This window comes from Meleagris gallopavo, chromosome Z (assembly GCF_000146605.3).
Source record: "Meleagris gallopavo isolate NT-WF06-2002-E0010 breed Aviagen turkey brand Nicholas breeding stock chromosome Z, Turkey_5.1, whole genome shotgun sequence".
Taxonomy (NCBI): Eukaryota; Metazoa; Chordata; class Aves; order Galliformes; family Phasianidae; genus Meleagris; species Meleagris gallopavo.
In genome coordinates, this window is record NC_015041.2 from 56961939 (window position 1) to 56976119 (window position 14181).

Here is a 14181-nt window from a genome sequence, read left to right on the forward strand (position 1 = left end):
CTTAGAAGACATCCATCACCTTGTTTTGGAAAAAAAGATTTGCAGCTCAGAATTGAATTTTGCATGGTCTGGAGTTCATAACTTTGGTTCAAAGAGATTGAATGGTCTGTTTGAGATCTTTTTGCAGATACCGTGGAGGTTACAGATTTTCCAGAGCTGCCAGTATTTTTTTTTAATGTTACGCTGTCCCTTTCAAAATATATTTAAACTTTACCTAAGACATTTACCTCTCAGTAAAATTTTTCATTATATGGCCTATTTCTTCTCAGGTTCCTTTGGGAAAGACTTTTGCTAATTTGTTCACCATCTGCTGCATTTTTTCCTTTCCCTTTCTTTGATATTTTGATGAAAGGTGTTAAGACTTTATATGTGTTAGCAGATAAGTTTGAGATCAGAATGAATAATTTGTATCTAATAGTAATTCTCACCTATTGGCTTCTTCAGTTCAACCTGAAGACTCCTGTATGTCTTGCTAGCTACATCTTGCATTTCACGCTGGAGGTGCAGTGCTCCACCAGAGAAGAAAGTTCATGCACATTAAATTGGAGATCAAGTCTTATAGCTGTGTCTACAGCAAGGCCCAGTGAAAATCTTGTCAGAATTAATAGCTGACGCTCTATGCTGCTCCAGAATAGTTTTGTTGGCTTTGAACACAGGTTTGTTTTGAAGCATTGCACCACACTGCACCTTGAAGACAGATCAACTAAAGCTGTTCTTAGAGTGAGGATCTTTGCACAGTGCTCTGTTGAATAGCTAGATATGTTCAAAATCTAATGGACTGACACAGATGAGGAAGAATAAAAAATTCCATTTACTATACTAACTTGAAGTCTGTATGATGGGAAACTATTTATCATTTATTACAGATGGAAAACAAATTACAGAAAGCATTGATAAGAAAGAGACTCCTGTTTTAGAGAGAATGTCAAAGATGACTGAAATAATTTGAAAGTCCAGGAGAAAGGGTTTATGGAATTAAATACTTAGATACTGGGTGATTTATAAACCTTTTAACAGTCATGTGTAAAGCTGGAGTCTAGAAATAGTCACTCAGGGATCACTGCAATTATTTCTTTTCATAGCTCTGTTGTGTGGTAGAAATAGAAAGGGAATGAAATCTTCCTTTATATTACTACTGTGTAACAGTGATTCAGGCACAGGAAATAATATGTACAAAATGACGAGAAACGTCTTAGGTGAGTAGATTCATTGAAATATACATATTGGCACTTAAAATAGTCTCTTATTACAGATTCAACCAACTCTGGAGACAACATGTACACTTTAATGAATGCAGTACCACCTGGACCCAACAGACCTAACGTAAATATGAATCTGGTTATATTCTATTTGAATAAAAAGGGTTGTTATATCCAAACTGCTACATTTACATCAAATATTTTTAATAATAAGTTTTCTGTTATTGTGGATGATGCTTTAGCTGCTTCCCTGTCCTTTTTAATGTTTCTCAAATCAATCATAACAGTACATATAAAATAATGATTGGGGCACTTTTTCTACACTTAGACCTTAGAAACTTGTGCTTATGGGTCTTGGTGATAGCTTAGTTGTCAGATTGCAATGTAAAATAGATTTCCTTGTGAAATGTCATAATCCTTAGAGCTGCCACTAAGTATTAGTTTCTGAAAGGCTCAAAAATTCCATAATATCTCCAAGATAGAAACGTTGAAAGTGACGCAATGTCATGTTGCCTGGGTGTTCTGTAATAAAGGGATAAGATTAGTATTTCTAAGAAAAAAACAAACTTCTGTTTTAGCCCTAAACTTCAGAAGTTTTAGAACTGATGAAAATCTGGATTCTTAGGTGGAACTTGTATCTTTTCTGATCTCTGTGCTTTCAGTTTCGTAGTATTTCTTTAATACAACCATATTTCACTTTAGTACAGTCCACTTTATGGGCCTTAATGAAAAACAAAGGCCAGTAGAACTTGAAAAATCAGACTTTCAGATATTCCTAGTTCACTACTCAGTGAATTGTAGAAAATATTCTATAATGTTAATGCCTCTGAGTTTTTGAAAAACTGAATTGAGGTTAATAACTACAATTGAACAGAAACTACTCACACTACAAATATATTTGATTGTCAGTATAGATAGGATGGGGTATGAAAGCTGTTCATTAATCAAGTACTTGTTGAAGAGAATAGTAAAATTCCCTGTAAGTTCAATAGGAATAGAGCTAGGGCACTGGCAGGTTTGAAAGTCATACACAATGTATTGTGTCATACACTGACAAGGTATTGAAGTGAATAATGAATTATTGCTAAATTTTGTGCCAGCCTACAGAGGTAAGTTCTCAAAAAATCATGAAGGCAGCAATTAGAAAAAGTAAACAAAAGCAATGATGCTTTTACAGTCTTCACATAGGACTTTCACTTGACTTTCAATTCGGATCTGGGACTGTGTACTTTTTTACTTTTGTCCTGAGGAATATTTTCTTTTTATTAGATGACATCTAATAAAAAATTTGTACAGTAATACCGGTTTTTAATGTCTGATCCTTTCATAGTTTCCAATGGGGCCAGGGTCAGATGGACCTATGAGTGGACTGGGTGGAATGGATTCACATCATATGAATGGATCATTAGGTAATAATAGTAATATCATGGACAATGTGAATTTTCAACAACCAGTGCCATTTTCTGTGTTCTCTGAGTGACGTGGAAAACTGTATGTAAAAATCTTGTTAAAAAATAGCTGTAAATACATCAGTTAAAAGTATTAGGATACTTTTTGTGCTTATGAATTGGCATATATAATGTAGTTCTGGAAGAAAAATGCTGTATTGTATTAATGTAACAAAGTATAGTTTTATCCCAGTGGATTGAAAACACTCTAAAAGCATATGTAATATGACAGTTAAGTGGAAGTGATGGCTTATGAGCCATTTTTACTTATTCTCATCTTTCAAAAACTTGAGGTGTTACTCTGACATGCTGGTGTAGGCTCTAATCAATTACCTGGAAGTAAGTTATTACATACACTGATGTATGTGTTAAACTGCTTTTATCCCAACAGTTGGATATCTTCATTTGTTCTATAATTAACCATCCGTCTGTTAATAATTAGTGTTATTACTCCATTCACACAAGCAGCATCATACAAGTGCCAATTTTAATGCAACAAGACAGAGCACGCTATTTTGTTAGAGCGTACAAACACAGGAAAAACGGGATACTATTTTGCCTGTTGACACTATAATTTTTGAAGGACACAAATCTAAGGGAGAAGCCTTGCACAGTTCTACAAAACATTCATTGCTTTATCTGTTGACTAGCAAGCTCTTTGCTCTTTGCTTTTGCTCTTTGCTAGAAGGATGATAGACACTTGAAAAGCTGTACGAAACAAGGGACAGTTAAATAAATTGCATTTCTGCCTTACTTCTCCACACCCACAAGAAATAGAGACAAGGAATTTATTTCTGCTCACAACAGGGCAGTAACAGTGAATACAGTTCACATGTCTTACTCTTCCATCTTCTTGTGACAGGCAGCAACTTCTGTTTCTCTTGTTTGCCAGGCAAGGTTCTCTTTTACATCTGAGAGCTGCCTCCACAAAGCACCAGCAGCTTTTTCCCGAGTGCCATTTTCCTTTATGGGGAAAAACCCCAGCAAGCTGAATACATGTCCAGCTGGTAGATGCCAAGCTGCCACTTCCATCTGGCTTTTCTCCCTGGCAAAAAGCTCTGTCATCTTCACAGTGCGGGTGTGGATGAACCTCAACTTCATCCTGCAATTAATAACATTTAATTCTATACTCTCATGGCAAAGAAGTATCTCTCATTCCTAACACCAGAGTTGCGGACTGTGAGACAGAATCATAAAAAGGCAAAAGAAAGGGAGAAATTTCAAAAAAAGTTTATAACAAGATGAGAAATAGCTATGCTATCAAAATCTATGTAGGAGATACATTCTGAACTACTAAAATTCAACAGTACACATCTAATTCCTGATAGAATTGTCCTTTTTATTTGTAGGAGGACAGGTTCCTAAAATTCCTAAATTACTTTACATAAGGGAATTTAGTGATTTTACAGCCTTACTTTACGAATTACAATCCTAAAATGTGTTGTTGCTTTAATTAGTAATGATGCACATTACATGCAAATAATTGAGAAACTGTACAAAAGGTAATTACATTTTTTTCTGTCAGTTTCCATAGCCATGGAATTGTTTCTTGGATAAAATAAGAAATAAAATTGAAAGTTACAGAAGGATTTTGTATGTATGTAGCATTTGTTTAGTTACTTCTGGCAGTGAAAATGATTACATGCTTAGTCAAATCAACTATGACTTCTTCATAAGGTTAATTTTGAATTGAAAGTGAAATTGAGTTCTTTCTGCTGAGGAAGGCTGGGGGAGATCTGCTTTCATTTCCGTGCTGCGGTAGGCAGCAGTGTCTCGCAATCAAAGGTGTTAATTGTACGTACAATCTTCTATTTACCAATCTTCTTTGACCACAACTGTTGTACCGGTGGTAGAGTGCAGAGCTGGTGGTTGGAAGTCTTTTGCTCATTTCCACCACCGTGTGTTATTTTGGCTGTAACAAAATAGCTCTTTCTCTTCATAACATTCATGAATTTGATGCATTTATGGAGAGACATCTTACTCTTTCTCAACCTTTATTTTCTGTGGCTAAGTCTAGTAAGCTACTTCAGTCACTTCCCACAACCCCACTTGCTTCATTGTTTTTCTATGACACTCTTCTAGTTGGAGTGTCTTTCCTCTAAATAGGTGAGCAGAATTGTTTATTGTCTGTTGCTCCTAAAAATGCTTTCTGTGATACATGCCTCCTAAAATATTTCCTTTATTCTTGTCTTTACCAAAGTGAGAACATGTAAAAAAAAATCTTGCCAGTAGTCTTTCATTCACTGTATTCCAGTTTATTTGGTTTCTGTTATTCCAACCCTGAGGATCATCTGCTTCTAAATGATAATGTCATCATCAGTGTTTGTAATACATTAAAAGTGGGTATCATCTAAGCAAGTTTGAGTGTAGGTTAGTGCTTTTTGAGTAAAGGCACTGATGAACAAGAGTTCACTAGAGCACTCCTTAAAAGGGAGTTCTGAATAACTTAAGTTCAGTAAAAATATGGTCTTTCTTTTTTTTTCCTACCCCAAAAATATTAACTTCCACTAGTTGTCCATGACTTTGCTTTTATCTTTTTTTTCTTTGGTCTGCAGCAACATTTCTCTTAGGTGTATGTACCCCGAATTAACTGCATTACCTGTACCCTGCCCTGGCTGAGAGGTCAGGGAGGTTGGACATACTCTTCTTCAGATTGTACTAGGCTGTCTCATCCTAGCAGATGTGATTCAAATTGGCAGTGCAAAAGAGAAATGTGTCCTTCATTCTTTTCTTTTTACAGTAGGTGCGTACATGAAACTAGCATTATCCTATATTGACAGTAAACTTTTACAAAATGAGATACTGGGAAGGAAGGAGATAGTGAACCAGTAAATTTAAAAATATTGCTGTCATACTTTATATTTAGTATGGAAAAAAAGCTTTTTGAGTAATCTCAGTTCAAAACTAATTGAATAATTATTTTGTTTTAATTTAAGGGTCAGGAGACATGGACAGTATTTCCAAAGTGAGTACCTAGTAATATATTTTTTAATATTTCATTGTAAACATATTTTCTTTGTCTTTGTTATGAATCTTTTTATTATGTATCTACATTTTCTGCTCGTTAACTATTTGGAGGCAATGCGGACAATAAATATTAGCTGAAAATTTTAAAGAAATTATAAAGAATATAGAGAATATAAATAGAGTCACTTTATATTGTGTAATAATGTGTACTAATAATGCATGTGATTAATATATGTCCATTTCATATTTTGATTAATCATGTTACAACCTTCTATACTAAGCCATTCAAAGATTCTGTGATAGTACAGTTCTAATAAATATCATTAGGTGCCAGCTGGGGAAAATGCCTTTAGGATGTTACTTTTATGCAGTGCATGATTGTCTTTGTCACCTCTGTAAGGCACAGTTGATATCTTAATCAGTCTCTAAAAGCTAGATTTAAAAATACTTGCAGAAGAGTCACTGTTTTGATTCCATAACCATTAAATAGTTTACTTAGAACAAATGTGAGCTTAACCTGCAGGGGTTTTGCATCTGCAAAAATAATATTATGCTTTAATGTGTCACTTCTTCCATAAAAATAGAACTCTACTATGTATGTGATCATTATTAATTTAGGAACTTATTCAAATAAGGAATTAATGAGCTTATTTGGCATTGATAAAGCAGTATAAATCTGTCCCTGCAAACTACTGTTTTGTACTCAGTGTCTTCAGGTGTAACTGACTAAAATTAATAAGTATATCAGTAAACCGCTGCACTTTTGTGCTTTTGATCTACAAATATAGAAAAAGATGAATAGCTTGTTTCAGTTAAAATTCTGTAGCTTATTCTTTTGTTGCAAAATTCTTAACAATCTTCCAAAAAGGAGCATGAGATTGTGATAAGTGTATGAAGTGCTCTTGTACTTTGGCTGGTTCAGGACTAAGTACCACAGCACTGCTTTTTTACTTTGGACGTGTCTGTGGATGCTGTGGTCCTACTGAGGACATCACTGTTGATGCACCCTCAGGCTGGCCCTGGGCTATGGTGAAATGCAACACATAGATGCCTAAATTTCTGTTGAAATAGAACTCTGTAGGCTGAGAATACACTCCCAGCTGTCCAAAAGGCACATATAGTTAGTGAAATGTATTTGTATTTCTAAAGTGGAGAAGGAGGAGCCTGAACTGTTCCCCAGGTGGCACTCAGGTAGGGCTGTGGGAGAAGAGCAGCTTGTAAAGCGTACATAGACATGTATCATAGTGTGCTGTGCTGTTCATAATGGATTTGCAGTTGCTGCCAATATAGAAGACATTATCTTGCATCAGAAGAAATTCACCACAGGCAAACAGCATAGTTTCAAAATTGTGCAGGTGGTTATGGCTCTACAACAGCCCTCTGTGGCCATTCCTGAAGAGAAGTAGCTCAGCAGTGCGTCTTGGAGCTGGCTGCTGCTCCTGTGATAGAGTAGCATGTATAGCAGTGCTATGTTTTTATAAGCCTTTAAGGTCTGCATTGTGTTCAGGCCCTGCAAAGTGTAAAGTAAGGGTCTGAAATGACCATATTGTCCTAAATGAGCTATGCTGAGAGCTGCAGAGGTGGATTCAATGATAATAAGCATACATCACTTTAAAAATCAATGTTCCTGATCCTGTAATGTTTTGTTTTGCAAACTGCAGCACTTTTAAGAAAAAAAAGAGAACAATAAAGCCATATCTATTAGCTTGCCATAGGACTATTTTTAAAAGATTATATTGAACCCACTGGTATTAAATATCAGTATATGTACTAATATGATAATCAGGTATTCTGAAAACCTGGATCCAGACATTTACCTGGAAGTCCTGTAATTTGTTGACCTTAATAAACATCATACAAATCAGATTGGAGGCACGTCTTCAAATAACTAAAAGAAAATGGTGTTTACTCTGGAAGTAACAGAGTTGTTTTGTTACAGTATTCTATATAATCGCTTGTAAATACCTTTTTCTTAATAGCACAGTCCAATAGGCAACCTTCACTGGTACCAGAAGAAGTCTGTGGGCAGAGCCTTGTGTATTGCAATGACAATTTCATGCAGATAATATCACATAATACTTTTGAAATTTGATTGGAGGTTCTGCTTGCAGGAAATTGTGTATTTATAGAGTTGATGCATGCAGAATTGCTACATGTCTGCCTTCCAATTTTGTACACATTTACCAGGATTGTTCTGGTTACAGCGACAATCTCCCTTTACACATCACCAGCTAGTCCTGCAGTTGGCTTTTTCACACACAGATTTCCAGATTACTAATTAATATGACAGGAATTGTTCAATGGAGCTAACAGAGTTTGCTTGGGCGTTGCTGCATGCTCAGATACGCTGTAGAACTCCAGTGGATTAAAATGCATATTAGAGTAGCTGATTGTCTTTTCCCATGAGATAAAGGAAATTAATCCAGCCTTGGTGGAGTCAGTACAGCTCACAGAATTCAGAGCTACATTTTCCATAGACAAAGACGATTTTACTTTAATTGGCTGAATGGCAAAACATGAAGCTTTTATGAAGTAGATTGAGATGGAGGAAGTAAATGAACTGAAATTATGCATATTAAATAAACATTAATAACCAGTGTTTCTTTCAGTGCCCGTGGAATTTGTGCAGTCATCAAAGAAGTACTAGCTTTGGAAAAATTCAGCTAGTGCTACAATGAGAAACCCCATACTGGCCATAAAAGCCACCCAGGGGAGTTGCTATAAAAGCATTTATGTCAGGAATTTGAACCTTTGGGGCTGGCATACTGTAGCAATTGCAGAATTTCAAAGCTTTGTACTACACAGAGCAAGATAAAATAGGGGTAAATCCCCAAGGAATGATCAAAAGTACGGGAGCATCATATAAAATAAATGTGACAAGGCCTTAGTGAGTTTTAAACTTTATATTCATAGATTTTAAGGCCAGAAGGGACTGCTATGATTGTGTTGTATGACCTCCTGCATAACATAGGCAACAGGACTACCCTGAATTAATTCCTGCTTCAGGTCTGATAGGTGCGGTTGAACTGAGGCAATAGTTTTCAACCTTTTACAAACTGTGGATCCCTAAAATTTGCTCCAATAACTTCACTGAAGAACAAATGTAATTGTCTGGTGTTAATTAGTTAATTTGCTGCTGTTTTTGTTGGTGCTGCTGTCCTGTGATTCCTGGGGATCTGAGAATCACCATTAGAAGCAGAGTGAATGAGTTGGTAAAGAACACAGAAGGCCAAGATCTTGACCCAACTTTAATATTTCAGGTTGCTTATAAAAACAATTCTGCCTGCATGTGGATTGTGTAATAATTTAATAATTAATCTATAGTTGCAAATAGATACACCAAGCTGAACCTGTAACCATTCAGATTGAAAATGGTGATCAAGATTATGGTAAAAACTTAACGGCAGCTTTTCATTAGTTCTGCAAAAGGCATTTCAAAGCAGATGGCATGTACTACAATCAGTCCCACTGGTCTGCTCGTATGGTAACAAAGGTAACAGATTTAAGCTTTGGAGAAGCTAGGTGCAAATTAAATTTTGTTCTTCCTGGTGGTGGAAGTAAATAATCCTGTGGAACTCTGTAACATTTTACAATATTTAAATCATGGGCAGAGGACAAAATGGAGCTTTTAGAGTACCAATAGGACTGTTCAGAAATAGGGTGTGAAGGGAAAGAAGTTATAGCTATTCACTGAATTCTCCAGAACATGTTATTTCCTGCCATTGAGCACCACTTGAATGGAGCCAGGCTCTTGTCAGTGGTGCTGTGATAGAAGAAAAGGCACCAGGCAGAAGCTGGAGCGCAGGAGGTTCCTTCTGACTATCAGACAGCATTCTGTGCTGTGCAGGTGATGGAGTGCTGGTACAGGGACACAGAAACTGTGGGATCTCCTCCTTGAAGATCTCCAAAAGCCACCTGGGCGTGAGCCTGGGCACCCTCCTCTGAGAGTTCCTGCTGAAGCAGGGGCTGGGACAGAGAGACTATGCCAGCCTCAATCCTTCTGGAATTCTTTAGAAAGCCACTGTGGGGTGGGTAGTCTTTGTAGTAGTGAGGAATACCAAGGAATTCAGGAGTCTTTCTCTTAATTTAATCTTTCGTATTTTTTTCATTCATGGTTTATCCTACTGCAGACTGAGTTATCCTAAATGAATACTTTCTGTAGGTATTTTCAAAGTAAGGTGCATCTTTTTTTAAAGAAGTCTTATAAAACTATGCTAGCAGCCATACTATCTGTTATTCTAATTCAGAAATAACATACCAAAAAAAGGATGACTCGGGGTTCTTTGAGCTGTTGCTATTTGGCCACTTACAACAAAATAAAGTTGTGTTTTACCAGCTTGCTGGTAAATTACACTGGATTTTTGTTAAGTTCATATTGATGTATCAAACTTGGATTTGTACTGGTAAAATTTAACAGCAGTAACATTCAGTTTTTTGGATCAAGAGACACGAGGTGAAAACTATGATAGACATTATAAACTTTTCTAAAGAAGATCCTGGTTTCATATTTCCATGACTATTCCTTTTCCAACACAAAAACTCTGTTAACAGGAGTCTTAACAGTGATAGAAATAGAAGCATTTGTACTCCAGGCGTGACAGGTTGCCACAAATGAGCTTTGTGAAAACAGCTAATGAATTGTAGTGTCTGATATAATCATGTATTAGCTGTTGACTGAATAATTTCTGTAACAGTTAACTAGTTTCATCCCTTCTGTAAGTAATTGAATCATGAAATCATTTTCTGAACCTTGTAGATCTGATTGTGTAATATCTATTTTTTTTTAAATAGACATTTATCTTCAGATGCCTTTGTATTGTTACTATTAATTAGCATCTCAGTTACAACTAGACACTGGAAAAGTAAATTAAGACACTCTTGCAATAGGCTCCGTGTAAGCAAATACAAAAGTACAGCTGGTTCTGAAAGTGTGTGCAAGTCTGATCTGGGGGCTGGATCGGGAGCACTTTGTCTGAATCTTCCTTAACTCAGCTGCCTATAAACTCCTTATTAGCTGCTCACAGTGAAGTGGTTTAGCACCTCCATGTCTGACTACATTCCTGAACTACTTATGAAATTATTTCCATTAACAGTGTGAGCAGAGTCCCCAGATATGGGCCTTGATTTGTAAGGTCTGTGTATACTGTCCACATGTTGACCACCAGGTATGCCTTCAGAAGTCATGTATGTCAAGACACATACTCGTAGACTTCGCTGGATTTGACCATATGAATGAACACAGTGCCAAAGCTTACTCTTAGACCTGCTGAAGTCATTTATAGTTTTTCCTGACTTTATTAGGAGAGGATGGTGGCAGTAACCCTGAAAATTAGGATTGCAGGTAAATAGTTGTTCTTTCAGGGCCAGAAACCTGTCTGCATGGGCTGAAATTATTGACATAAGGCTGCAGATCTCAGCAGTCTTATCTCTCTTTGTAAATCTAGTGCGTTGCATAGTATGCTGCGCTACTTTGTGTTGTAGTACCGAGTGTGTGACACTTCATGAAGCCTGGAAATTAACTGGTGTTCAGCACTTAATCTGTGTTTTAAAATCTTGTTTAACAGAACTCTCCCAGTAATATGAGCATGAGTAATCAGCCTGGCACTCCCAGAGATGACGGTGAGATGGGTGGAAACTTCCTAAACCCTTTTCAGAGTGAGAGCGTAAGTATTTATTTATGGAGTTGTTTTACTTTGGGAACTCTTGTTCCTGATATTTTGTTTAAAAGGAAAAAGAAAAATAATATGCATTCAGTGTTCAGTGATGCAGAGTGGGCATTTATCAGGTGCTATCTGAGCAGCTGAAGTACAAATCTTTACATCTGAGTATTTCAGTTTGTGATTGCTCAACATTTGACTCCTAAACAATGTGTTTTACACTGCAGGAATATCTTCTAGGACAAATTCACACTGAAGTATATAAATAAGAGCACCAGATCTCTTGTTTTAAGGAGGTAGTATGGTCTCAAAGGCAGAAAAGGCAAAGGTGCCCTCTAGTGTTCATTCTTGGACAAATGGTGTTGTTTTTTTTTTTTGTAACGGAGACCACTTAAGGCAGCAAAACATGGTATAGTACATTGCAAGGTATTTTCCTACTCCTGTGCCTGAAGCTGGGTTTCTAAATCCACATTTAGGTTCCTAAGTAGAAGTGGCCTGATTTTTCAGAAGTGCTGAGTGGCTTCAACACTTCTATTCTTATTGGAAATCACTGCTGCCAGAAGTGAGTGCAACTTCATTAACTATGCCAGTGGTGAATTTTGACTTATTAAATGTGAATAAACAGTTCTTCTCAAATCACAGAAAGAAAAATTGCATGGCAAGTTCAATGGGAATCAGATTTTGGGGTGTTTTGTTGTTGTTATTATTTACTTATTTGAAAGTGAAAAGAAAGGCAGAGCAGTTTCTACATGTTAGTTGCGTGTATCCTCAGAAAGAGGGCATATGGTCAAACTGTTTGGAGTATTGGAGGAAATCAGTTTGTACCACCTAAATAGATAGATGTTTTAAAATCTGCCAAAAAAGCACTAGACAGAAAAACCTCAATTAAATGTGATCTTTGGTCGTGGTAATCTTTGACTTTCAATTTGGCTTACTTTGCCTGAACAGAAGGCAGAACTTCTTTGCCATTCATCAGGGGTTTTGACTGGGATTAGGGAGACTTATAATAAAGTAAAACTGACAAATAAGCATTACTTTGTCTTTAGATTCCTTGTCCAAAGTGACTACTGGGATACACTGACCTTTACTATAATACAGAAACTCACTTCAACAAAGGCTCTACTTTAAACATTTGAGTTGTTCTCTCTCATTGGTTAACATAAGCATGCTGACCCACTGTGAGAATGCTCAGCCCAGGGTGAGATCAAGCTTCAAAACAGAAGAAACATCAGGGATATTTTACCTGAGTAGATTCTGTGCAATCTACATGACAAAGACCCATATCAGGTATTCACAGACACTTGGAAGCAGCCAACTCAAAGCTCCAGCTTTGGCAATTATCTCACTGCCTGCCTTGTTTTTGCAAAGGCAAATAAATATTTCCATTTCTTCTATCAGTTTTCATTACAGTAATTTTCTTGTATTGAACATTTTCCTCTACTTAGATTTTAGGCCGATTGAGTTTCTATAGTCTTCAAGTCACAAATTAGGTATATAGATGTGGAGTTCTGTGCTGTGCCATTGATTATTTGTAATAAAGTACTGCTAACTGGAGGACAACTGTAACTTCTATAAGGGCTGCAGTTCAGCTTGTGTTAAAATAATAAGTTAAAGTGGTGACTGAACTTTCAGTTCACGTAAAGGAGAGCGGTCACTGATTCAGCTTGTCTCCTAAAGTCAATAACACTGAATAATAGAGACTAAAAGCGCAGCTGAATTCCAGTCAGGCTTATCTGCACGCCCTTCTTCCCATCAAGTAATAAAAAGCTCTCCAGAATATTTACGTGGTTCAGCCTACCACAAATGCAGCTGCTCTACTTGAGGTCAGCTCTTTGACTACCTAAATCCCCAGTAGCCAAAATCAATCAGGAAAAGGTCTGGAAAGCATCACTGAAGTAATGGCTCATCACATCAGTCAGGTAACACGGAAGTAATCTTTGAGTGAGTTGACTCAATCAGTAAGAGCTGTATTTTTACATAATGAATGAAGGGTAATAGAAATTATGATTCTGCAAATTGAACTACAAGCCTTTGCTCAGGCTATAATACAGATGTAGGAGAAAATTCAGAGAGCATGTTGACATTTGAACTCAGTGGTCCTGAAGTGGTTATAGTTACCTGGGTAAAAAACAGTTGTTAAAATGTGAATTCCTCTTTTTTCAGTACTCCCCTAGCATGACAATGAGTGTGTGATCCGTTAACAAGTCTCGTCCTGAAGACCACAGTGAGTTGGCCCTCTTCAGAGAGCTACTACAGAAGAAAATTATTCATCCCAGTGTACAGTCTTAACAAAAGGATCTCAGACACAATCAGACCCACCATTTTTTTTTCCTACCATCTCCCCTGTTTTTTCAAGAAAGTGGGTCCCAAACATGATTGAGACAACTGAATGGCATAACAGAACTGCCCATGATGGAACTGCAATTATCTGTGTATGTACATGCATGGGTAAATGTATATGTATGTGTGTGTGGCACAGAAATACACACATACATATATAGCCCTGCAGGACACTGTAAAATATTATCACATGACATCTTAAGTAGAAATGAAAAGTAGGGACTTATATTCCATCTTTTTTTTTTTCACGTTTACATTTAATTGTTAAAATTTGCTTGCCCTCTCTCCTCCTGAACTGTTTTACGTTGCATATATCATTGCTTTATAAGTTATTTTTTAAGGTGAACTCATTTGATAAATTCTGATTTTGTAAATGTCTGCCATTATGGATAGGAATAAAATTGCTTATAAGAGCTTTCATTAACTTGTGTTTGATACCAGTTACATACCCTGTGAATCACAAACTGTGTTGTCTCAAGAAATAGAAGAAAGCTCATCTTAATTTTTCGGAGAAATTTAATAATTTTCACCTAGTTTGGTGATTTTTTTTAATACTTTGCCTTTAAAAAA

The 14181-nt window shown here is 36.6% G+C and overlaps 1 protein-coding gene across 1 annotated transcript in view; it reads left to right on the forward strand.

Moving 5' to 3' along the window:
• Positions 1–14181, forward strand: part of SSBP2 (single stranded DNA binding protein 2) — a 162624-nt gene extending 148443 nt beyond the window's left edge. Inside the window, exons 13-17 of the mRNA XM_031557442.1 lie at positions 1253–1323; positions 2530–2608; positions 5584–5612; positions 11179–11277; positions 13435–14181. Of these exons, the coding sequence (XP_031413302.1) occupies positions 1253–1323; positions 2530–2608; positions 5584–5612; positions 11179–11277; positions 13435–13464 (308 nt within the window). The 3' untranslated portion in view covers positions 13465–14181. The remainder of the gene's footprint in view (positions 1–1252; positions 1324–2529; positions 2609–5583; positions 5613–11178; positions 11278–13434) is intronic.